This window comes from Sander lucioperca, chromosome 6 (genome assembly GCF_008315115.2).
Source record: "Sander lucioperca isolate FBNREF2018 chromosome 6, SLUC_FBN_1.2, whole genome shotgun sequence".
In the NCBI taxonomy this organism is placed as follows: domain Eukaryota; kingdom Metazoa; phylum Chordata; class Actinopteri; order Perciformes; family Percidae; genus Sander; species Sander lucioperca.
In genome coordinates, this window is record NC_050178.1 from 5,731,206 (window position 1) to 5,755,351 (window position 24,146).

General features: G+C 39.0%; 4 protein-coding genes across 7 annotated transcripts in view; 1 reads left to right on the top strand and 3 right to left on the bottom strand.

The window, feature by feature from the left end:
* Positions 1-4,213, bottom strand: part of LOC116051276 (ras association domain-containing protein 1) — an 18,690-nt gene extending 14,477 nt beyond the window's left edge. Inside the window, exons 1-3 of the mRNA XM_031301558.2 lie at positions 3,843-4,213; positions 2,400-2,755; positions 1,044-1,168 (exon numbers count right to left, since the gene is read on the bottom strand). Of these exons, the coding sequence (XP_031157418.1) occupies positions 1,044-1,168; positions 2,400-2,721 (447 nt within the window). The 5' untranslated portion in view covers positions 2,722-2,755; positions 3,843-4,213. The remainder of the gene's footprint in view (positions 1-1,043; positions 1,169-2,399; positions 2,756-3,842) is intronic.
* Positions 4,214-4,517: 304 nt separating this feature from the next.
* On the bottom strand, positions 4,518-11,870 carry zmynd10 (zinc finger, MYND-type containing 10). Its single transcript, XM_031301564.2, has 12 exons — positions 11,002-11,870; positions 10,629-10,737; positions 10,337-10,453; positions 10,198-10,251; positions 9,873-10,022; positions 9,682-9,770; positions 9,122-9,216; positions 8,841-9,013; positions 7,059-7,184; positions 6,077-6,198; positions 5,866-5,991; positions 4,518-5,004 (listed from the first exon to the last, which is right to left on the bottom strand). Exons 1-12 carry the CDS (start codon positions 11,088-11,090, stop codon positions 4,905-4,907), a joined length of 1,350 nt encoding a protein of 449 aa, XP_031157424.1. The 5' UTR covers positions 11,091-11,870; the 3' UTR covers positions 4,518-4,904.
* Positions 11,871-12,042: 172 nt separating this feature from the next.
* Positions 12,043-16,954, bottom strand: nprl2 (NPR2 like, GATOR1 complex subunit). Of its 2 annotated transcripts, none has more exons than XM_031301565.2 (11): positions 16,502-16,951; positions 15,964-16,055; positions 15,510-15,678; positions 15,282-15,390; positions 14,366-14,502; positions 13,951-14,048; positions 13,683-13,719; positions 13,253-13,346; positions 13,059-13,176; positions 12,807-12,949; positions 12,043-12,376 (listed from the first exon to the last, which is right to left on the bottom strand). In XM_031301565.2, exons 1-11 carry the CDS (start codon positions 16,577-16,579, stop codon positions 12,309-12,311), a joined length of 1,143 nt encoding a protein of 380 aa, XP_031157425.1. In that variant the 5' UTR covers positions 16,580-16,951; the 3' UTR covers positions 12,043-12,308. The 2 variants fall into 2 exon arrangements, 1 of the variants encoding a protein (XP_031157425.1); XR_004897731.1 differs by having other exon boundaries at positions 12,265-12,376; positions 13,059-13,171; positions 16,502-16,954.
* A 450-nt stretch (positions 16,955-17,404) lies between these two features.
* On the top strand, positions 17,405-24,119 carry hemk1 (HemK methyltransferase family member 1). 3 transcript variants are annotated; one of them, XM_036002548.1, is made up of 12 exons: positions 17,406-17,727; positions 18,113-18,172; positions 18,823-18,998; positions 19,103-19,194; positions 19,292-19,385; positions 19,489-19,626; positions 21,163-21,227; positions 21,347-21,396; positions 21,484-21,589; positions 22,601-22,696; positions 22,954-23,064; positions 23,298-24,119. In XM_036002548.1, the coding sequence occupies exons 1-12, from the start codon at positions 17,697-17,699 to the stop codon at positions 23,359-23,361; spliced, it is 1,083 nt and encodes a 360-aa protein (XP_035858441.1). In that variant the 5' UTR covers positions 17,406-17,696; the 3' UTR covers positions 23,362-24,119. The 3 variants fall into 3 exon arrangements, with proteins under 3 accessions (XP_035858442.1, XP_035858441.1, XP_031157427.1); XM_031301567.2 differs by lacking the exon at positions 18,113-18,172 and having other exon boundaries at positions 17,409-17,727; positions 18,825-18,998; XM_036002549.1 differs by lacking the exons at positions 21,347-21,396; positions 21,484-21,589 and having other exon boundaries at positions 17,405-17,727.
* Positions 24,120-24,146: the final 27 nt, after the last annotated feature.

Below are 24,146 nucleotides of genomic sequence, written 5' to 3' on the forward strand. Positions count from 1 at the left end.
TTACCATTAAAGACGTTAAATTAAAATATAAAATATAGGCTACTACGGGACGTAGACCTGAGCCTACCCTACGCTCATGAACGCAGCATGACTGCACTTCACCACCACACCACTAGGCTATGTGAGCAAACCGCATAGGCTACGATCGACTTGACAGCACTCGCAAGTCATCATCTTGCTTTTAGCTTAATGTGCTTTTGAGGTAAATACCACCAATACATCTTAAATAAATAAATCTGTAGCTATCCTCTGCCATTCAGAGCTCCGGAAAAGTTCCCAGATATTTTGAAACACCTGTCAGCAATAGCCTACAATGCAATCTGTGATGGCGGAATATTCAGTGAATAGGCTACCCAACAACATCTCAGTGCAAATTCCAAAATTGTTCGTCTATTTATTTCCACGGTTCAACACACGAGACGACTGAACACCCAGGTGTTGTTATCACTACGTGCACATTATAAGACTAGAACATTATTGGCTGTGCAATGGCTTTATTCATTTCTGCCAGTTAGTATATTTTCCCTGTGTAGAAGTTAAAGACTACATGCATGATTGTGTTTGACACTGAGGATATCTGAGACGGTGGTCTGGTTCAAATGAGTTACGTTTTATTTCAGTGTGAAATTGAGAATGACACTCAGACTAAATCGTTTAGTCTATTTCTTTGTATTGCGAAATTGAAATTAAATATGGAATATTACAATCAATAATATGTTGAAATTAATTAAAAGGACTCCATTTCTGTAAAAAAAGAAATCTCTGTCTGTTGTGTACGTGTGTCAAGATAATAGCCTAGGCCTACCGTGCGCATAGAAATATAATATAATATAATAAATATACTGCGCAAAAGCGGCACTCGCGCCTAGACTATTTAATTGTATAGCCTTGTTAGGCTATGTGCAGGGTGTGCCAACTTTTTTTTATGAGATAGAGAGACCCCCTTAAAGACAAAAAGATAATTCGAGCACTGAAGACTACATTTGATTGAAGAAATTGAATAATACTAAGCCAGTCATACTGCCAAATACGAAGGTCCTTACCACATTTGTGTCTGTTTCTATGGTGTGCTCCACAACATATGTGTGGTCAGCCACGGAGCCTCTGTCCCAGCTGCAGTCCAACCGGATCAGAGCACGACAGCGGTAGTGGCACGTGAATCTACAATCTGAAAGTGCAGAAAGTCAGTTTAGACAAGGAGTTTAGACAAACACTGCCAAACACATAATCTACATATTACACCGTCAAATGTGTGATGTGATATTGTAGTTATTGTATGAGCGCAATTCTCAATGGCTGATGTCCTCCTCTGGCCATTACTGGTCACTGCAGTTACTCTAAGTTGGCTTCTCCCTGCATTTTTGTTGCTGCATGTTTATTATTGAGGTCATAGTTGAAGGTGGTGTTGCGCTGGACAACATTATATTGAGAGGTGTTTCTATTTTTTGTCCTTTCCATTTACATACATGAGGGGGGCACAAAAATAGAAACTCCACTGAATATAATGTAGCTCAGTATAACACCACCTTTATATACTATGACCTTAATAATAATAATAATAATAATAATAATAATAATAATAATAATAATAATAATGTCTAATTTAAATTACACATTTCTCACAATGTCACCCGGAACTGATTATTATAGACATCACACAAGTAGACTTTATGATATAACAGTATTGGATCACATTAGATTGTACAGGTATACATAATTAAGTAGCTACTGAGTGTATATAATATTAATACATAGCAAACACTTAAGATACAGAATTAACAACATTGCATCTGTTGAGTGCAGCTGTGAAATAAAACAGAACAGAACTAAGATACACAATGACAAACTATCAGGTGTCATATGTGAAATTATAGGTAATATTTTACAGGTATATAAATATATTCACCATCAGTGTAACTTCTGTGTTTGTGTCAATGTTTTATTGTGATTTGATTGTGGTTTTATATTCATATTACTGATAAGAAGCGTTTCTTTCTGCACACTAAATTATTTTCAGAAACCGCAGCTACATTTCAGTGGGTTTCAGTTGATGAAAAGGAAGTTCAAGACTATTGCAACTCAAAGATAAGTCTTGAGCAAGAAGAGCATTAAGGTCTGTAGCTGACGCAGCCCAGATAATAACCACACCACCAAAATCACTTAAACAATTAATAACATGGAGAACATTTATGGCATGACGAACCAAGCAGACAAAGTTATTATTTCTGTGTGGTAACAGGCCGAGTACAGGGTTATATTTGGCTTGCACCATTAGTGGCTACATCTTTCTCTGTTTAACCAGAGTTCCTCCTACTCTCAGTCTTGCTCTAATTTCTGATCTTGCATGCACAGAGGCAATCACACATGCACACACCCAGGCACATGAACAGCCTACTCACTGACACACCGCAGGCTCTGCTTATACAGGCCCCAGATGAAGTCTCCACACAGGTCACACCACGTGGGCTGAGCGTGGCTGCAGGGCTGGAAGTTGTGTCCCTCTCCCTTCTCCTCAGTGAGCTGGGGGTCCTGAGTGCTGCTCAGGACTCTGATGATGCCCACCCGGCTCAGCAGGTCTGGGACCTTCCCCGGGCTGATCCTCAGGGCGTTGGCTCTCTCCAGGCGTGGAGGTGAGCAGGGCGAATGTGTGCCGTGTGTCAGCTCTATCTGCTCTCGGTCTGGCCTCAGGTCACGGAGCTCGATGAACTCCCCCCAAGACATTGTGTCACTCAGAGCCTGGCTCCTTCCATTATCACTGACAGGCAGAACAAAAAACACAATAACACACGGGTACCTGCCATGTGAAATGTGATCTATCTCATTTCACTTTGTGAGTTAGTCACAGAAACCAGCCGTGTTCAACCTGTTCTTTTGAAAAGGTTTACATTTGACTCTGCAGATTCTGAATGTTGCGTCTGCTCTATCTGGGAACAAAATTTGTTTTTAAAAATCAAAAAGGCGATTCAATCGTAGACTCCTTTATTATATGGGGGGGAAACTATAACAACTACATGCAGTGGTGGTATAAGTATCCAGATCCTGTACTTAATGTAGCAATACCACAAAATAAAAAAAATGTCATTATGAAAAAACATCCTGCATTAAAAAGTTAAATAGTCATTGTGCAGATGTTTTAGATAAGATAGACTTTTTTGATCCCACACTGGTGAAATTCCCTTGTTATTTTATTATCAGCTAAATGTAGGCTACTAAGTACTCATTATGCAGCAGAATGGTCCCTCTACATATTGTATTATTGGATCATTATTACTGATGCTTTACCATGTAAACAGCATTATTTCACTCTGAAATGTAGTACAAATACTATATAGTAGCATAAAATGGAAATACAGCAAACTGTACTAAGGTACAGTGCAAGAGCAAATTTACTGTATTGATTATATAACTAATAAGTATTATATGTTTGTTTAGTTTTGGCTATGTCATATACAGTAGATTGCAGACATTTTATTTACATACTATTTTCTTGTATATAAATATATAACAGTATATTTGATAGTCTGCTAACCAAGCAGGGTATTAGTAGACAAAAGCCTATATGTAAAACACATTAGTCTACTGTAATGTGTTAATAATGTATAACTACTACTACTACTACTACTAGGCCTACTACTACTACTACTGTAAGCTACATTTCTTTTTCAAGTATAGCTCTACTAACATGAGTAGAGCTATAATTCCTGTAAATAAAACGCATGTATGAGGGCTCTAAGGATGGAAACTCGTGTTTAGTCCCAGACAACAGGCTTAATAACACTAATCAGTAACCACTTGAAACTTCAAAGTAAAACAAAGTCTTCAGTATATTCAGTCTAACTTACCAAAACACCGGAGAAAACAGCCCCGTGGCAACCGCTTTGTCTCTAAACTTGTTCCATCCGAGGAGAAAAACTTTCCGCAGAAAATTTCTGACGGTTTCCAAGTAACGGAGGTGTGCAGCAGCCGCGGCTACATCTCTGGAAATAATCGATCATCGCCGGCTGGTTATAGCTAGCGACGGAGCGCCTACTTTTTTGAGAAACATCGGTGTAAACGCGGTATCTGAGCACTTCTGGAGACAATAACCATCTTTTGATTTAGTCAGACTGTGTTGGGGGAGGAAGCGGCTTGTCATTAAAACAGAGAGTAAGATGAGGCTGAGCTGTACCGACATCCGGAATGTTTTCACATAGGGGGTGCTTCTGAGTCCGGAGCACAGCTGAGTGGGCGTGCAAAGTCCCCCACCCCTCCAACCACTGTCTCAAAATGTGATCAATCTGGGTTTCATTTACCAAAACAGTCTGTTATGTATTTACTGACAGAAAGTCAACAATCCAACATTCAGAAAGGGTACAGTCTAAACATAACTAGCAGGATATATTAACCAAGAAGAAGAGCCACAAATTCACAGCCACTTTAACTAGGTGAATATAAATAAGTGACTCTATCTGTTGTGGTCATTTGAAAAATACCTGCATGCCTTTTTCTTAATAGCAATGAGACAAGAAGACAAGGTGGAAAGTTGATAAAGCATTTTATTTGCTGCTGGTGTAACAAAGTTAAATGAACCTGCACTGTGTTAATTAACACAATTACAATAGTATAAAATCTCCTGACAGAGAAGGAAGCTCTTTCGTTAAATAGACTTTAATTCATTTAACTAGAATTTAATGATTGGTTAAAACAGTAGGCCATAAGTTTATCATAAAGAAACATAACTACTAAAAACAAAAAGGTACAAGTGAATTCTGTAACTGGGCATAAACTTTTCCCACATTAAAAGACAGATATAAAATGTATAGGAATGCAAATTTGCATCATCCATATATGCACATCTGTTCTCCTGCCATCTTGCGACCTAAGATCTCCCATCCGCCACCAGTCCTTTCAATAGTCTCTCTCTGTTAGCTGTTGATGTGCAGGTCCCTCTGGATCTTCTCTGTGGCCTCAGCCATAAGCTGACAGGCTCTCTTGTGTTTAGACCAGTGCTTCACCTGACATTCTCTGTGGAAAAACAATAAGATGAACCTGGGTGATTCAAGCCATGTGGGAAATGGTATCGCTCAAGCATTGTTTTGGTTCTGTCACTGTATCTCACCCCAGTTGGAAGTGCCTGGAATACCTCCACAGGGAGGTAGAGCTGTAATCGGGCCTTAAAAGTTAGGCCCGACAAGGCCCGAGCCCGACAAGTACATTTTGATTGACAGCTTTTTAAAAGCCTGAACCCGTTAACAGCCCGACATTATTCAAATGTGTGCACGCACACACAGCTCTTTTGCCTTTTGTCAAGAATGAGTCATTTATACATTTTTTAACATAATTTATTCATGACTAACGTAGGCTATAGGCCACTTGGAAGTTGGAACAAAGAAATAAAATGAGTCCTCCAGAGGCCAGCCTCCGTTTCACCTCCTCAGCATCCATTTTTGCGCTAATCGAAACGCATCACCTGACTGCTCATTTACCGCGCAACCCGGAGCACAAGCCCGAGCCCGTTCCTGAGCCCGTGTATAATTATAGAAATTAAGACCGAACCCGTCGGGTCCCGTCGGGTCCCGTCAGGTTTGGGCAAAGATCTTCAGGTCTACAAGGAGGCATCCTAGTCAGATCCCCAAACCAACTCAACTGGCTTCTTTCAACCGGAGGGAGCAGTGGTTCAACTCTGAGCTCTATCCAGATGTCGGCACAGGAAACTTAATTCGGCAGCATATACTGTATCCACAATATAATTTTTTCAAGCATTACTCAAAGCTCATGATCATAGGTGAGGGTTGGAAAGTGCATCAAGCTTTGCTCAGCTCCCTCTTCACCACGACAGTCCGGAACAGCATTCGCATTACTTGCTTATATCTATATATGTCTTACCTGTGACAGTACCATTCTCCCTGACATCGAGAGCATCTCTTTGTAGCCTCTTTCCCACAGGATCCACACTTTGGCTTCTCAGGGAGTAAACTCTCCATCACATCCAAATTGTACATCTTAGCCAACCTGGTAAAACAATCTCAATAATAATCACAGAGGAATTGGATGGAGGAGATTTATCTGTGTCTTAGACTTGTGTTTCCAGTATTACCTCTGTGCCTGCAGCCTCAGGTCACTTTCAGATGGGCTGAAAGTTTCTTTGACTTGATACTTTGCTATTGCCTTCCACCTCCCAGAATTCTCTCTCACAATGTGGTTCCACATTTCTGGGATCTATACAGAAAGCAAAGCTGAGGGTAAATGCTCAGGGGACATAGTTAGGCATAGAGATATTTGTGCATGTGTGATAATTTTAGAACAGGTACACACTAGAGCTTAGATCGGCCCAAAAAATCAAGCCCGAACCTACCCGAGCCAGAGCACGTTGTGTCCGAGCCCGGCCCGGCCCGACACATTAATTGTAATTATGAGCCCGAGCCTGATTTAAACCCGACAATTTTTGAATACGTGGGCCGTTATAACTGACGTTCTCAACTACAATTCAGAGTTGTTTGAACTACAGAAATCTGTTTAGAATAATACAACAAGGACGAAGCCTGTAAACTGCGCTGTTTGTTTAGAATGGAACGGATCGCAAGTGGATCTGAATGAAGAAACGTAAAAAAAAAAAAAGAAACAATGATGAACAACATATTGTTGTCACTGCCCACGACTTGTTTAAACTGCTTCCATACCTCCGACTTTCCTCCACACTTGCTCAAAGTTAATTCTCCTGTTTTTCTTTTTTTCTTTACATCTTCAAGCTCCCGGTGTGATGCGTGCGAGAGGAGGAGACTCCGCGCATGAAGTGCTGCATTTTGTAACTGCAGCCTAACTTTTGTACACATTTCTAACTTTTATATAGCCTATATATATATATTTATAATATTTCTGATTATGGCATAGCTTTCTCCCCACCCAAATAGGATAATAAGGTAATGGATAAAAAAAAAATAAAAAATTGCTTGATCAAGGGTCCGGCCCGGCCCGGCCCGAGGATGTGGCGGAAAATAACGGCCCGAGCCCGACCCGAGGTCCGGTCTGGCTCGGGTCGGGCTCGGGCTCGGGCCGAGAATCTAAACTCTAGTACACACCTGTTCTAAAATGAGTTCCTTTTTTGGAGGGGCAGGGTCTGTAACGGCCAGATGAGCCAGGTAACGCTGAAGCTCCACCAGGTTTGGCAGTTGATCAATCAACACCTCTGTCAAGAAACCCCGGAGCTGTGGCACATGAACGATAAGCCCACAAATAACACAGCAGCAACAAAAACAACTTCTTTAGAATGTTCTACAATGAGTTAGGCAGACTGCATAAGAAAAAAAAAAAGAAGTGATTACAGGAGGATGCACAAGGCTCTCTGGTTATATCATTAATGCAACAGGAAGAGGATGAGAAAGCGTATAATAGGAGGAAACATCTTAGTCAAAACAACCCTTGGAAACTGAATCTGTGTTTTAACAAGCGAGGAGATCAGATATGATGTTGGAGGACAATGACCTGGCACTCATGCACTTCTTAAGCTTCAGTTTACAGCTAATGTACAGTAGCCCCTTGGATTTAAGAGGAGTTAATTGATACAGTTTAAAGTCATTGATTAACTAAAATAATGCAAGCAGCACAGCACAAGTAGCATGGTCCTACCAGACTCTCGTACATTTCATTTGTACAGAGAGTCTGGCCACTCTCCATAGGCCTATGTCACGCAACAATTGAAGACCGGAAGAAGGTCTCTAGAGTGGGGATACGGCTCTTCCGGTTAGCTTTTTACAATGGCAAAGCCCGATAGATACTGCTGGACCAAGTCTCTCCGCAACCTGCCTGAAGTCACCAACGACGATGTGGTTCGGATTGTAAATGAACACTCTCAAAGTAAAAAACATTTTGAAAACGCCAAAAAAGGCAAAAGGTACAAGAGAGGTATCAGAGACTTCAATGGTAGAAGCTCGCTCTAGCTGTTCGCAGTTTCGCGGGTGTGGTAAACGTTTCGATTGGACCAATTAGAGATGTTGCTGTTACGCTTAGGATTGTGGGTAGTGTAGTGTAGTTTTTCTCCATAAGATCGCGAATAAAAAATGTTTTTTAACAAGGTTGATTTCTTACGGACTTCTAGCTTCTACAGGAGCAGAAACTTTCGTTTCACAACCTCGTAGCTCGTGGTCAGTCAACCTCGGATGGTTTAGACATTATGGCTGATAATCTAAATCCTTATGGAGAAAGGGACTGTTGACCGGAAGTTCTGATTCCCTACTCCGCGTTCCGGAAGCAGGAAGTGTGACATAGGCCTATTGACAAGTGTTAACTTCCTTGAAGGAGGGTACTCTGTTGAAGTTTAAAACTATTGGATCTGCCCAGAGCCACTCTGGATCTGCCATAACCAATCGCTAACGTTTGGTCGTGACGTCGGCTTAGCATCGCTAGCGTTCGCCTTAGCCAACTCCTTCACCACTAACGGAGCGAGCTGGAAAATCTAACTTTTCCCGAACCCCGTGGGGAGGAGGGCCACAACATCATGGCCACCAACAAAACTCAGCAAAGATTGTTCTTGCTTGGGCTTTAACTTCTGGATATTCGGCAGTGTTACCACAACGGACCGAATGGCTTCGCTGACATCTTTCTCCGCCGCCATTACAGAACTACAACTCAAACTAGCACACATGACCTCAACGTCATCGTTCTCAGCCACTCCCTCTGTTCGCTGATTGGACCGGTAAAGATTGGCCGGAGAAAACCCGCGAATATACCGCAAACCCAGACGATGTACTGAAGGAAAATGAAAATTGAGCGGAAGTACGTAGGAGGGTGGAGCCAGGCTACAGCACAAGAATATAAAGAAATGAAAATTGCTGTCAGATGCAAAGAGTCAGACAACAGTATACCTTTAGAAGTTGGTTCTTGTTGAAGTTGTTGAAGTCATATTTCCTTTGGCAGTCTTCCTTCAGCAGCAGATTGTAAAGCGAAATCCAGACCTGACCATCCAGTTTTGTCATCTTTAAACGGTCCTCAACAGGAATCTTCTGCCATCTGCCATTTATGTACTTTTCTACCTCACCTTCAGTGGGAGACAGAGAGTATGCAATTGAATGATGGTCACGTATTAGGCAAAATGTTCCATGTACAAATTTAAGGACAAATTTAATATGCAAGAAGTGGGATATACCTTCTTTACAGCGACTCCAAGGGCAGCAGTCAATCAGCTGGACCAGCACACAAGGCATGTTATGGGTGCACAGCATGCGATTAATGACACTGATACTGTAAAGAAAAAAATAACATTCTGTCAGCTGTAGAGATGAAAGGATTGGTAAATTAACACATTGACAGAAAACTAATCTGCAACAACTTTGAAAATTGACAAATGTGAGAATTTGCTATTTTTTATTTTTATATATGATTGTAAATTTTATATATGTTGGGTTTAGACTGTTGGTCGGACAAAACAAGCAATTTGAAGATTTGTTAACCTTTGTTTTGAGAAATCGCGATTTTTTTTACAACTGTCTCATGTAACAAAATGTTAAATACATTAAAAAAAAAAAAAAAATCAATAATGACAGTTGTTGCAGCATATTTCAGCTGCACTCTTAGTATCTAAAAATAAATAATGTAATGGTTTAGCTTGATGTGTAAATGCCTATAAGAATGGGAAGATTTCTCAGATTCTCTTCTGTAAACTTCTAATCCCTAGACTTAATTGATGGTCCAGACACACTGGCCTACCTCTCGGTGTGATCAGTGATGTAGCGCAGCACAGAGACAGCCTTCAGGGAGATTTCAAACTCCAGTGCAGCATTCTGCATCTGCAACTCCTTCACCAAGTGAAAAGAATACGTGACTAATCAGGAGGACTCCTCTGCAGTACTCTAAACAGTAAAACCAACAAAAGCACCATACATCTCAGCTCTCAGTACCTCTATAGAGGAACCAACTGCTTCCCCTGTCAGGTTGTGTTGGTTAGTTGTTGCACACTCCCTGACTGCTTTGCTGGCCAACAGGGTGAGTTTGCGGTGGCAGTAATCAACCAAGTCAAGAACAGAGTCGTCAGCTGCCTCACATGAATCCTGCACAATATACACACACCTCTTTCAACATGTCACATATAGCTTAATTTATAACAATATTTATAGAGATAGAGTCTAAACTGACTTGCCATGTGATCACATCCATGCTTTAACACATATAAAATATGGTTCAGATGAGTACAATGTAGGGGTACGCATTTGTGGACACACTGACCTTATGATACATGATCGTTTCAAGTAGGTTTATGACCGTGGCTTCATGGTGGATCTAAGAAGGAGACATTAAAGTACACATCAAATCAAGTGTGAGCGCTACAAGCTGGTCATCATTTTACATCTCATTTTACACTCACCACCATGTAAAGATGAAATGTGTTGTTGGGATTAAAGTCCTGCAGCTGATATAAAATGGGGAACACTTTGTGCTTCCACACTTCCACAAGGATCATTTCATGGACCAGAACAGGTATCTAGAGATGGAGGAGACAAAAAAAGATACTGTAGACAAAAGCTTGTTCTAATGTGTTCATCATGCTATCGTAATTTTAAGCAATATAAACAAGTAGAATAATTTTTTTTCTTAGATTTTTGCAGGACTTCTCTAAATGCCACCGACATTTCCACATGTAGAGAGGTAGCAGTCACCTTTCCAAATGACACCAGGAGCTCCTTGATGAACTCATCGTGCATGGCAGAAGCATTTAGTATCGCCTGCATGTTAAGTTTCTCAATGTACTCATGCTGTCTGAACCACCTGTCAACACACAAAGAGATAATCACACATGAAGAAAAAGCGTTTAGGCGTTATGAACTATTTTATAAACCGTGCAGAATTCTTAGGTCGCCTGGCCTGTGGCAGGTCTGCTTACTGTCCCTAGAGTCAAAACTAACATGGACAAGCTGTCCGGATATGGCCAATAGCCGCGAACGGTGTCCGACCATGGACACAGTTACGGTAAGTCTTGCTAACGTTAGCATAGATGCATGTTTTTAGCTAGCTGGTTAACGTTAATCTTACCTCTCCGAGCCCACTTCTTTGAGAGAGAACGTTTCCAGACTTTGAACAAACCCCTCTGCTTCGACAGGCAGAATTACAGACGTGTCCATTTCGTCAAAGGAACTACTCAATAAGTTATCAAGTAAAAAAAGAAAATGTCACTCTTCAGTTAGCTAAGTTGTTTTGGAGTTAACTAGTGTTAGCGATTCCCTTTACCTTTGGTTTTTCTGTGGTTGTCATGGTGACTGCAAACCAAGCGCACCCAAAGCGCAGTTCCTCTCTGCCGCCAGAGAGGGGCGGTATATCTTCAGAAAACAAAAACAGCTAGTATGAAAAACTATAAAACCAGCAGTGATGGAGGACGTATCCAGAGCAACACATCCATGATCCAGAGCTGCAGTTCCACACTGTAAAACGAATCCATTCTAAGTATTACTAGCTAAATGTAGCCTACTTCGAGTAGCAAATGTAAAAGTACTTACTGTGTAAGTATCATTTTTACTGTTTAAAATTAGTGCTTGGTAGTTTAACCTATAACAATGTATCATATTGTATAAGCTTATATATTTAAAATCTTGATTTGTAAAGCAACTAGTAACTATAGCAATCAAATAAATCTAGTGGTGTAAATTCCTCTGAATTGATGACATGAAATACACTACGTTGTATCTTACACTATACTAAACACTATGTTGTATTGCTGCACTATACATACATGCTATTTGTCTCCAAATATTTTTGGATAGTTTCTATTTTAGTTTTTGTAGCTCTGTATCTGTATTTATTTCTGTTGTTTCTGTTTTACTGCTGCAACAACCAAATTCCCCAGCTGTGATGATCAATACAGGTGTATCTTATCTTACACATCAGTACAATGGTAAAGAAAAATGTATGTTTCTTATTGTAGTTTCAAAGTTAGATTTTTTTCCACAGTCTGATAACATCAAAGTGCTTCAATCTGACGCTATTTTTTTTATGGCTACAAAATGACATAACATGTAAAATCAATCTAGATGTGTTTTTTTTAAATCATTTTATACACTGATTTAAGAAACCGTCACATTGGTGTTTTTCTCGTTTATTAATTACAAATTCTCTTTTGGACAGTATTAATAAATATCTCCTTCCTCACTTGACCCAAACAGACATGTATGCTAATTCCTGACAAGGACATTTGTTTAAAAAAAACATCAACACTAATCTAACATAAAAATGACAAAAAACAACTTCACTTTCATTGTTACGTTATTTCAAGAAAGGTCTTCCTGTCACTGAAGGCATCTTTGGTTGAGGCTTCTCTGTATCTTTCAGTCTGTTTTCAGTTAATGTCACTTCCAGCATACCACGATGTTGGGATCATTTTCCAAACGTTCGTCCAGCTCCTGGTAACTGATCCCTGTAAAATTACAACATTGTAAGCATACTTGTTTTCTACAATTATGTATTAGTTATACTTAATAGGGCTTGGCGATATGAAGAAAATCAGATATCATGATATTCTTGACCAAATACATTGATATTGCGACGATATTGTTGGATTGACAATTGGTGCTTCACAAAATATTTTTCAAGATGAGATTTTAGATAAATAATCATCAATAATGTGGTAAACAGTTTCAAGTGAAATTATAGAGAAAAAAAGAAATCACAATGAGAAAATTGAGTATGTGCTTGTTGTTATCAATTTAGACAATGTAAATGTATATCACAATATCTCAATATATGATTTCATCTTGATATGATTCCATTGAAAGACGATAAATTATCATATTGAATTTTTGCCCAGCCCTAATACTTAACAAACAGAAAGAGCTTTTAAAACCTGCCTGTTTTGCAGCAGATCTCATCGTAACTATGACAACCGGTATAAAGTCGTGGCAGCCTGCTCCTCTCGTCACGGATCACCTTCACCGGATATTTCTGCAGCCGTCTAATAAGAGACTTCATCAGTCCAAATTGGATCAGCCTCCTGAAAGGAAACGCATGACACGACCCACGTGTAAATAAATGTCACTCTGGCCTGACTTTTCAAGAGTCATGAAGTCTTTTTAGGAACTGATAAGGCGATTGATGCCGACCTCTCATCAACCCTTTGAAGCTGCTGCGAGTAGCGAGAACAAAGGTCTCGGACTGTGGTTCCTGGACTCAGACCACAGTACAGCTGGAACACATCCCTCAGACTGGCACGCTTCTGACCTGACAGACAATACAACGTCAGAAAATAAAAGGAAAAAAACAACACTTGTGTTCAACAATTATGAACCTTATTTACCCTGTTTAGTGACGTAGTTGAGGCACTCATCCTGTACGGACTTGTCGTCGATGAGGCTCTGGACTTTGGGGGTAGTGCAGTACACATTGCTGTACTGGAAGGAGGTAAAAAAAAAAAAAAGGGCACAAGACGATCACCGAACTGAACAAACCTTCAAATAGTTATGACAGAGTTACTGATTGAAGGTGAAAATGATGAGTATGAGAAAAAAGTCATGTTTTGAGATTTTAATACTCTCAAACAGGTGAGAACTTTGACACGTCAAATGAAAGATGTGGATGACATAAAGTTATACATTTTCACCAATGACGACTTTTTTCATACAATAAAGACTTTATTATGAAATATTATGGACCTTTTTTTCTCGTAGTATTTTGATGTTATTCTGGAAATCACAGTGGCTTTAATATCAAAAGTAGTACCACCATACCTGGAAAATTGACACCAAGGTCACAACTCCATAATACCTGTGAAGGAAAAAGAGGATTTCAGTATCTCTCTTTGGTTTCTTTTGGAAACAAAGTCTTACAACATTAACGACTATCAGCACTGATAAACAGGATAGTGGTTTGTCATGACGTGGTGGTGTGGAACAACCCCCGGGCTTACTGTACATAGAAAACAATGGATGAGGGTGTTTAAACACATGTCAGCTGCTGCTGGTGTGTGTTGCCCTGTATTCACTGAAATGTACTTACAACAGATTCTGCACTGCGATGCGAACAAGATTCAGCTCTACATCAGCTTCAGCAGATATTTTCTGGATGTGTCTAAATCCATCAATATAGGGCAGGATCTGCAGTAAACAACATACAGTAGAACATTATTGGCTTGTACTAAACTCCATGACTTGATTTGCTGGATTAAGAAGATCTATATACACTACAACAGGATCTTGCAAGTCTGTTCATTATTACAGCAATAATACATTATTGTACCAATAAATGGCACCTTCTCATATTAATAGATAAAGTATTTAAAAAAATTAATGTTTATATCACTTCATGCATAGCTGATAACAGGCCTTTAATAACTAACCTTTCTCCTCTTCTTCGAATGAATTTTGGCACATATCTTATCAGAAGGTCCCTCGATATCAGTCACAAGGCCTACCTGTTGAGTGGTGAGATCCCACTGAGATTTGATAAAATGGTCTTTGCACTGGGTGAAGACTGGCACATCATACTCCTGGACAATCGGGGGGTCCTTTCGCAGCTGGATCAGCTTTAGATGGATGGTGTTGGACTCGTCTAAAAAGAAACACAGAACAGAAAAGAGACTAGATTAAAAAAGAAATAGAACAACTATTGTTGCCACCATACCTAAATGTGGTTTTCAAACGCCAAGCCATGAACTTTAGTGCTCAATACTTTCCCTTAAGAAGGATTAGTAATTGTTTCAAGCAAGAAACTTCATTTCTACTAATCAGTTTTAGAAAAGGGGTCTAATAAGATACTTAGTTTGTTAGATACCACATCTCCTAAAATAGAAAATTACGTTTATGAGTATTGCAAAACTTGTAACCAGCCTATCTCTGAATACCGAAAAAGACGAATTTTTGTTCGTTGAGCATGTCTTTGCAGCACACACTTGACACTACAGACAGCACAGTAGTGCTTCTGAGTCTTGGTACCTTACTGGTCTGTAATGAAACCAAAGTATCATTTAATCAAATGTTTCGTAGTCATTTTGGTGCTGCTGCGACATCTTCAAAACTATTTTGGAAGAAAATGAGCAGCTTCAAGATGTTTTTTTACTCGCACTTTCTCAACACCAAAGCTCAAGGCGATATCCTCAAATGTCTTGTTTTTTCCACAACTCCAAGATATTCAGTCTATTGTCAGAGAGGAGTGAAGAAACTGGAATCTGAGAATTTTTTTTGTTTCTGTTTTATAAAAAATGACTCCAAGGATTAATCGATTACCAAAATAGTTGGCGATTAATTTAATAGTTGACAACTGATCGATAAATCAATCAACCTTTGCAGCTCTACTGAAATATATACACAGTAAAACATAAAATGATATACCTATGGGTAAGGTGCAGGCTCCTGTGGCATTAAGTTCTTCCAACAAGGTGGACAAAATGGGTAAAAGTTTCTGCTTGCTCTCCTCATTGGATATGAAGCCACTCTCCAGCTGCAACACAACGAGGAAAAAACATTTACGATCATCTCTGAGATGTATTATTACTGAAAACTTTGCATCAATGCAAACACACATGACAAGTACAGATGCGAAAATGCATCATTCACTACCTCTAGAGTTGTGAGGTACCCAGACAGCTTCTTGACAATCGGCTCAAGGGCACATGTGTTGGTTTGGGCATCACAAACAAGGCCGAGGTTAAACAGGAGGGCATTCCTGCTGTACTTTTTATGCTCGATGCACACAGGACATCCGATTAATTTTTTTCCCATGGCAGTGCTAAAAATAAAATAAAAAGAACACAGATACTGAAAATGAGCAACATAAGCATAAACAATAATAATAATAATAATAATAATAATAATAATAATAATAATAATAATAATAATAGATTTTATTTATATAGTGCTTTTTACAAGACCCTTACAGAGTTAAAAAAGAAAGAAAAATAACACACTAAAATATACACACATTAATCATTAAAAGCAGTTCTAAAAAAAGATCTCGCGGGGCAAACAAATCAATATATTATGGCAAGGAGAAAAAAAGCATTAGATTACATACACTGTTATCAATTTGTTTTGCAGTTCTGGCTTGGTGATGATATAAACCTGAACTGTGTCAAAGAGCTCCCGGGAAATGTATTCCTCTGGGACCTGTGAGGAGAGGACATGGGGGACACTGTATGAGGAAATTCATCCTATAAGATACACTAAGAAGATTATGTACTTTACACTTTCAAGGTCAATACCACACAAATATGTAGAGGGATTAAATACCTGCTTTCCATTAATAAAGATCAATGAATCTAATTTTAGATCCATGATACATACAGGCAAACACATAGAGTGCAAAGACTCTCCCAGGGCAATCGGTGACTCTGGAACTATTTACCAAGATGTATGGCTACTTCTGATACTATTTTAAAAAAGTGTTTCATATACTTATAAAATGAGAAACAGCATATGTACACTGCAATGTACTTTATGTTTCTGATACCAAACTATACTATAACTTTACTATCATAATAAGGATAATTATGCCATGTTGGTAGTGATCATGGTGATTCATAACACACTTAGCTAGCTACATACACACTTACCTGATAGGTTATCTTTGGACCCAGGGTGGGATGAAACTCACTGAAAAATATACACTCTATTCGAGTGGTCATGCCCATCTTAGACCTTTTTGTCAGGGCAGCCTTACCCCAGATACTTTAACAAATGTTCAGCTTAACAAACTTTAACCAACCCGTGTCAGTTTCAGATGACAGTCTCCTGTGTGCGTGGTTGCCCCGATTTGCCTCAACTGTTATTTAGCAACTGAAGCTAGCTTCCCGTTGTAACGTTGAAAAACAAGTTAACATTAGTGGCCTGGGTAAACATTTAACGTTAGCAGTTCTAACGTCTGGACGACGTGTTATCACTGTACTTTGAAAATAATGCTGGCAACCTAATGGCAAAGTATCCAACAACTCTCCAATGCTCGACATACTCATGAACAACAGATTTATGGAACAACAATGCTGATACCTTCACGAGCTCCTCGTAATTTACTAAAACACGTTACAAACGCAATTCATACTACGTAGACAGTGGATGGTGATGATGATGTGTCTTTTTTTTAACAAACAAAATAATAAATAGACGACAAAACAATAAATCTTTCCCCGACATCTTTGGTGGATCTGCAGTTGCGTTATTTTATAGAAAAAAGGTGTCTTTCAGATTGATTAGTTAAGTTATTAGTTAGTTAAGTTAATACATAACGTTACTATCCAACACACTATCAGCATTAGTGTCAGCAACACTATTTGCATTATCTCGTCTAATACAACGTAAAATATATCAAAACCCTCTGGGATTTTAGTGCTAATCACTATTTTGCTGGGTTTCGGGGTCTCCATGTTAAAAAAGTTTCACATATTCTACAGTCATTAAATGCAACACTGTTCACCAGGATCAGTGCTGCGCAGGTGCGTCGCATGTGGAGACGTTTTGCGTCACGTCAACAGTTGGGAAAGGTTTGCTGCGCCATGTGAGCGCATTTGAGTAGCGTGCCATCCGGCTACAGAACATACATATATATACATACAATATATGTCCATTTAGGGCAATACAATCGAAAGTAACCTAGAATTTGAAGTGTACCAGGACAACAGTATACAGTAAGGATGCAGCGAGAACAGCTGATGGCTACCCAAACTAAGTTCCTCTAAAACCAAACGATTAATGATGTAAAGGTGGTTTGTTTAGATTAATCATGTGGAGAAGATCTCTGAGCGCAGGCTACAGATGCTTTGGCTGCAGGAGTGTTGGACCAAAGGTAACTAAAGGTCAAATTATTTTTTGTTGTTGTTTTCAGGGAATCCTCTTGGTACAGTAGATGATGCTAACTGTTTTTAGCACAGTGGAAGCAGGCAGCAAAAAAAACAAAAAAACTTGCACTAGACATACACACAAAGGGAAGAGTATGAAATGAAAGAGAAGTTATCACCAATAGTGTTTGATTAATGATCAATTAAAAACCTACTAAACTTTGAGTGCAAGTAAATACATTATTCGTAGCAACTCGACAACTGAACTTTCAAACCAGTGCACACATAAACAGAGTGATCATGCTTTTATTTATTTATTGAGCAATTTATTGGTTGATGTGCATTTACATTTGAGTGGATTTAAGATCTGTATTAATAAGTGTATAATGCAAGTTGTCTTACTGAATATGGGTCTGGCAGTGGCAGCACAGTTTCAAATTGTTTCTGGACAAAAGCTAAGATTTAATTTAATCTTCAGAATGGACAAACCTGGGTAAATAATCACACTAACAGACCCAGACCCACCATTTGCATACCTCTCAGTATCATGTAGTCTTGTACTGAATTGCATTAGATTGTGAAGGTATAGCTAATAATCTCACATAATTCATTTGATCTGCAACTTTCAAATTTGACTCCTCAGCATCACTTGGTGATTGGGATTCCCTCTGAGGGGGAGTCACAAGTAGGGCTGGGCAATATATCGATATCGTGATATGAGACTAGATATCGTCTTAGATTTTGGATATCGTAATATCATATGACATAAGTGTTGTCTTTTACTGGTTTTAAAGGCTGCATTACAGTAAAGTGATGTACTTTTCTGAACTTACCAGACTGTTCTAGCTGTTCTATTATTTGCCTTTTCCCCACTTAGACATTATATCCACATTACTGATGATTATTTATCTAAAATCTAAGTGTGAAGATATTTTGTTAAAGCACCAATTGTCAACCCTAGAATATCGCCGCAATATCGATATTGAGGTATTTGGTCAAGAATATCGTGATATCTGATTTTCTCCCTATCGCCCAGCTTTAGTCACAAGGGAAAGTCAACAAGTGCCTGTGGAATGTTATTTAGAAACTCTTTGTGATCTTTTAGGGACTTTGGGGCTCCCATGCAGTGCATTCATGCAGCGCTCCAGCCTTACCTGCAGGAGGTATCACAGCACTTGAAGCGGTGAATTTATGGAAGAGACACTTTGCGGAGAGAGGTGTGACAGAGCCGGACCACTCTAGCCATTACATCATTGCTTATCTGTTTGGGGCTAAAACTGTGAGTGGAAATTTACTGAGCTCATTGCCTGACATAATGTTGGAATAGCCATATTCACATTTAACAGCATCCTTCCTGTTCTTACATGCTGTTTCTTTATCCAGCTAGAAAGTCTTGATCAGAGGAGGTTAACAGAGTTTCTCAGCCCAGAAAAAACAGAGCAGATGTGGAAGCTCTGCTCTAGACGCCTATCCAGGTATAAAGTTTCTACATACATCTCTGTATATTAAATATGCATTCAGATGTTGTTGTTTTTTACTGAGAATACTCATAAATGTTTGTGTTTGGTGCAGAATGCCTGTGCAGTATGTGATTGAGGAGTGGGACTTCAGAGATCTGACACTGAAGATGAGACCTCCTGTGTTCATACCAAGACCTGAAACCGAGGTTTGACAGAAGAAAAACTGGTCACACATACGTACAATGTACCGTGATATTCCAATGATCAATCATACATGACCACAGTAGTGTTTTCTCTGTGTTGGTGCAGGAGTTGGTTGAACTTGTGCTCACTGATCTGGAGATGAAGCTGGGGACTGGAGCCGGTGCAGACACCCAGCATACATGCTTGGAAGTGGGATGCGGCTCTGGTGCCATTTCTCTTAGTCTGCTGAAGAGTCTGCCTCAGGTGAGGTTTGTGTTTATTGTAAGAAATAGAATTTTAGCCACACTAGTGGCAAGCGTCTAGGAATAGCAGTGTCCATCAGTCTACCACTTTGATTCAGACTGAAATATCTCCAAAACTTTTGGATGGATTACCATGAATTTTGGTACAGACATTCATATTTCCAATATGATAAAGCCTGCTGACATAGGTGGTCCCCTGACTTTTCCTCTAGCGCCACCACCAGGTCAAAGTTTTCACTTTTCACTATTGTATCTCAACATCTGATAGATGTATTGGCAGCACATTTTGTATTCATGGTCCCCAGATGACGTATCCTAATGAATTTGTGGTTTGGAGTGAAAAAAACTATTTGATGGATTGCCGTTAAATTAGGTGCAGACATTAATGTTAATGTTGGTGTTCCCCTGACGTTTCATCTGGTGCTAAATACCTTCAAAACTAATGACATTCTCATCAGCCTCAGCTGTACTTTGTATCTAGCTATGATAAGCAACTATCCTACTTCCCAAGACCTGTAAACAGACTTTATTGTGTAAAATCTGTAGAGTTGCCACTTTAACTTTTAGCATGGCTGTTGACTCTTAAACTTAAGAATTATGCTTCTTGCAGTGAGGGCAGTCTGGGTGGTGTCAGTGTGGACAGTCCCTACTAACGTCTGGTCTTTCTTACTAATTCCGGTCAAAGTCGCTCCAAGAATTGACTTCCTCTCTTCTGTAGTCTTGCTCTGTTGTTATGGATTAGTCTACTTTTTTATATGCATATCCGGGTCCTGTAGCAAGCCAATCATTGCAACGTGGTTAACGTTGTTACAAAATCTTGGAGGTGCACGGCGCAGCGCTCAGACTTCCCGCAGAGGGTAACAGGTTGTTTTGGTAACAGCTGATGATGGCCATGTGTCAATTTTGACATTTTAAAGACTAAATGATTCATTGCTTAATAGAACAGTTTAATAGAACAACATAACATAATTAGTAACAGCTGTAGAATAGATACACATACCTTAAAGTAAAAGGTCTTCATAGTAAAATATAGGGCTGTGCAATTAATCGAAATGTAATCGTGATTATGAGTTTGGCTCCCAGTGATCACAAAAACAGAATAATTGAGAAAAACTATTATTTTGCTCATTACGTTTTGCAAGTAAACTGAAAAAATAAAGTTTAAATAGGAAAAGTATTATTATTATCAATAATTGGAACATCTTTCCAGAAATCAACGAGTAATTGTGTTAAATTATTGTGATTTCAATATTGACCAAAATAATCGTGATTATATTTTTTTCCCATAATCGAGCAGCCCTAGTAAAATACACTATTTTCTTCACATCACAAAGCACATATTGTCAACATACATTATACTATCCTGTCATAAGGTTTGCTATGTCTGTTGATTTTTCTTTCTCCACTGTTAACATATTGTAAAGTTGTAAAAATGTCTTGAGTTTTTGATGCTGACAAAAAGATAATTTTCCCTAAGGTAGTTGTATTAAAAAAGTAAACAGCACTTTTATTGCTTTTTTTGTTTCTCTTTTACTAGCTCAAAGCCATTGCCCTGGATCAAAGCCAGGATGCAGTGGATTTAACAGGGGAGAATGCGTTAAGGTAATTGTAATAGCACACGTAAACAAGTTGTAAATGTCCTTTTGTTGTGGTTAATGTTTTTTTTAATTGGGGGCGTGTAGACTAATGCATAAAGTCTGATGAAGGATCTTTCTCTGCAGGTTGGGGCTTCAGGACAGATTACAGATTCATCATATAGATGTAATGAAAGGTAAGGGAAAGCAAAGCATTGTACTTATTGAAAAAACACAGCTAAACATACCGCTGATAAAAAAAGGTTGAATTTGTGTTTTGTCAGATGCAGAAACTCTGTTGAAGCTCTTTAGCGATGTCTCAGCTTTGGTCAGTAACCCCCCGTACCTGTTCTCAGAGGATATGACGACGTTGGAACCTGAAATATTTCAGTAACTAAAACACATTCAGCCTCTCTCAATTCATTTGGTTAGATGCTAGACTGCATTTCGTTGTCTCAGTACCTGTACTCTGTGCAATGAAAATGTTGAATCTAATCTAACATAGCCTACTGCCTAAGACAGATAGTGGTAACTACAGAGAAGCTGAAGTTGAGAAAAAAGGATTTAAAGTTTTCATGATAACTGTGTAACAGATGGATGTGTTTGTATTTGATAATATGACTTAACCGCACCACATCATGGATTTCACTAGAGCTGAGATGGCAGTCACCGCTACTTTGCTAAGTTATTTTAGCAGGCTAACTGTTTTTATTCTCCATTAGCAGACTTAGCTAATACCTTATTTATGTTGGATACCAAACTAAATTACTAAATTAATCTTAGATTAGTTAATCAATATTAATATGTTTCAATTTCAGAAAACGGCTATGTGGGAAAACTAAATTTAGCTTTAGCCAAGGCTAGCCATGCCTATTTCACTAGCTGGCTTTAGCGTGATTTGGCTGCTTAGCTGTGTGTAGTGTTTTGTTGTTCTGCGTTTTGTTGTAACTGCTAATTTAACTTTACGTACTGTGTCCTTTTAAATTAAACATTTATGTGGCATAAAGACATTGTATGCTAAAAGAGAAATCCACAAGTCAGATTCTGGTCATTTCTAAATTTTGACTAAACACATACTTAATTTTGGCTTTGTAGGCAGTACAGTGAGTAATATGTGCTTTATACCATTTCATTAACTGTTTATATACTGTTTATAAATGCTAAACAGGGTGTTTGAAACAAAGGCATAAGCTACTTATAACTTTAGAATTCTTGACAAAAAATAAAATTGTATGTACTAAATTTGTTTCCGGGTAACCAAAAATCCAAGTCAAACCTTTAAAAATGCATAAAATGTATAAAACTAATTTGCATCACTGTATCAGCTGTCCTTAGATTTTTTTTTAAAATGTGACATCAAATTAAGGTATTTAATTGAGTTTTGGATTACTGTGTGCCCAGATTTGAAGACCACGCTGCTTTAGATGGAGGTAAAGATGGCCTAAAAGTGATCAAACAGATTTTGACTCTGGCTCCACAGATCCTATTAAACCATGGGTAAGGAACCACACTACACCACACACACACACACACAACCCACTTGGGTTTAATTCCTAACAGCAGCAATGGCTTCTCACAAGAACAGCATGTTCGGAAAAGCATGTATCGTGTTGCCTTTTTTAATAAGTTAAGCTTTTTAATAGACTTCCAGTGAATACAGTTCGAGACATTAGTCACTGCTCTCATCTCAGGGTTGCTTTTGATAATTATGTCCTGTTGATAATTAATTTAGTTCTTTTTCTGGTGAATTAAAGCCGTGTTTACTTGGAGGTGGACCCCAGACACCCCCTGCTCATTCAACGCTGGGTGGAGGCGAATGTGGAAGAGATGCATTATGTGGAGACACGACACGACATCACCGGCAGGTCTGTCTAGAGAGCCTCTCAGTCTCTATGTCTCTCACTAAATCATTTTGTCATCATTCACCTGTAACTAAATGGCTAAATAACTAAGTGTTAATTTTTTTGGCCCATCACATTTGATGCATACACTGTTCAAATCTAAACTTATTTAAAAAATTAAGCTTGATACACTCCTGCTTTGTGCTTCTTTTACATTTCAAATCCAAATTCAGAGTCTGTTTGTTTTGGTTTCTTAGGCCACGGTTCTGCATCCTTCGTAAAGAGAAGTCAAACAAGGAACACAAGCTGGATTTGGATTGAGAAACTGAGATCCTATTACGCTGGCTTTAGCCCATGTCGCCACAGCCTCAGCTCCCCTACCCCCACTGAGCCGCCCAGCACGCACTCGCACTGATTGGCTCACTCAAAATTGAGAATTTGCAGAAGCTCAAATCATATTCATGTCACTGTTGCACTTTTAATCTGCTAACATTTGTGATCGTATTTTCACACAATAGCAAATGTGTGCGAGATGGCTATAAAGCAGGCTCAAAGCTGAAGGTAATTACTGAGACTTTTCTTAGAACCCTCCCTCTCAGAATCTCACCCTCCTCCCAGGAAGCATTCAGTAGTTCTGTGAATCTGCTGATGAACAGTCCTCCCCTTCGCTTGTTCACTCGCTGACTCAGATGCTGTACGCATTGTTGAGCAAAAACATGCACGCAGGCACACACACACACACACACACACACACACACAATGTGGCCTTTACTTCCTCACACAATCTGCGTCCCTCACACACTTAAAGCTCAAAGGCCACAAAGTCTTTGTGTTTCAAAGGTGATTTGAAGTTGAAAATATTTCGTAACAACTGTACCCTGTGAGTAATACTGGCATTTTAAGAGAAATTGATTGAAAGGACAGCAAGTTAGACTCTAATTGGTTATTTTAATAGAAAAATGTACATATGTAAAAGGTAGAAAAAATGTTTTACTGAGAAAAATAAAAAGGCGCAAAAGATATCTCAATGGAATCAGTGTACTTCTTAGGAACAGTATGTACATCCAGAACTGATGAGGTTAAAACAGACATCGACAATTTCCACA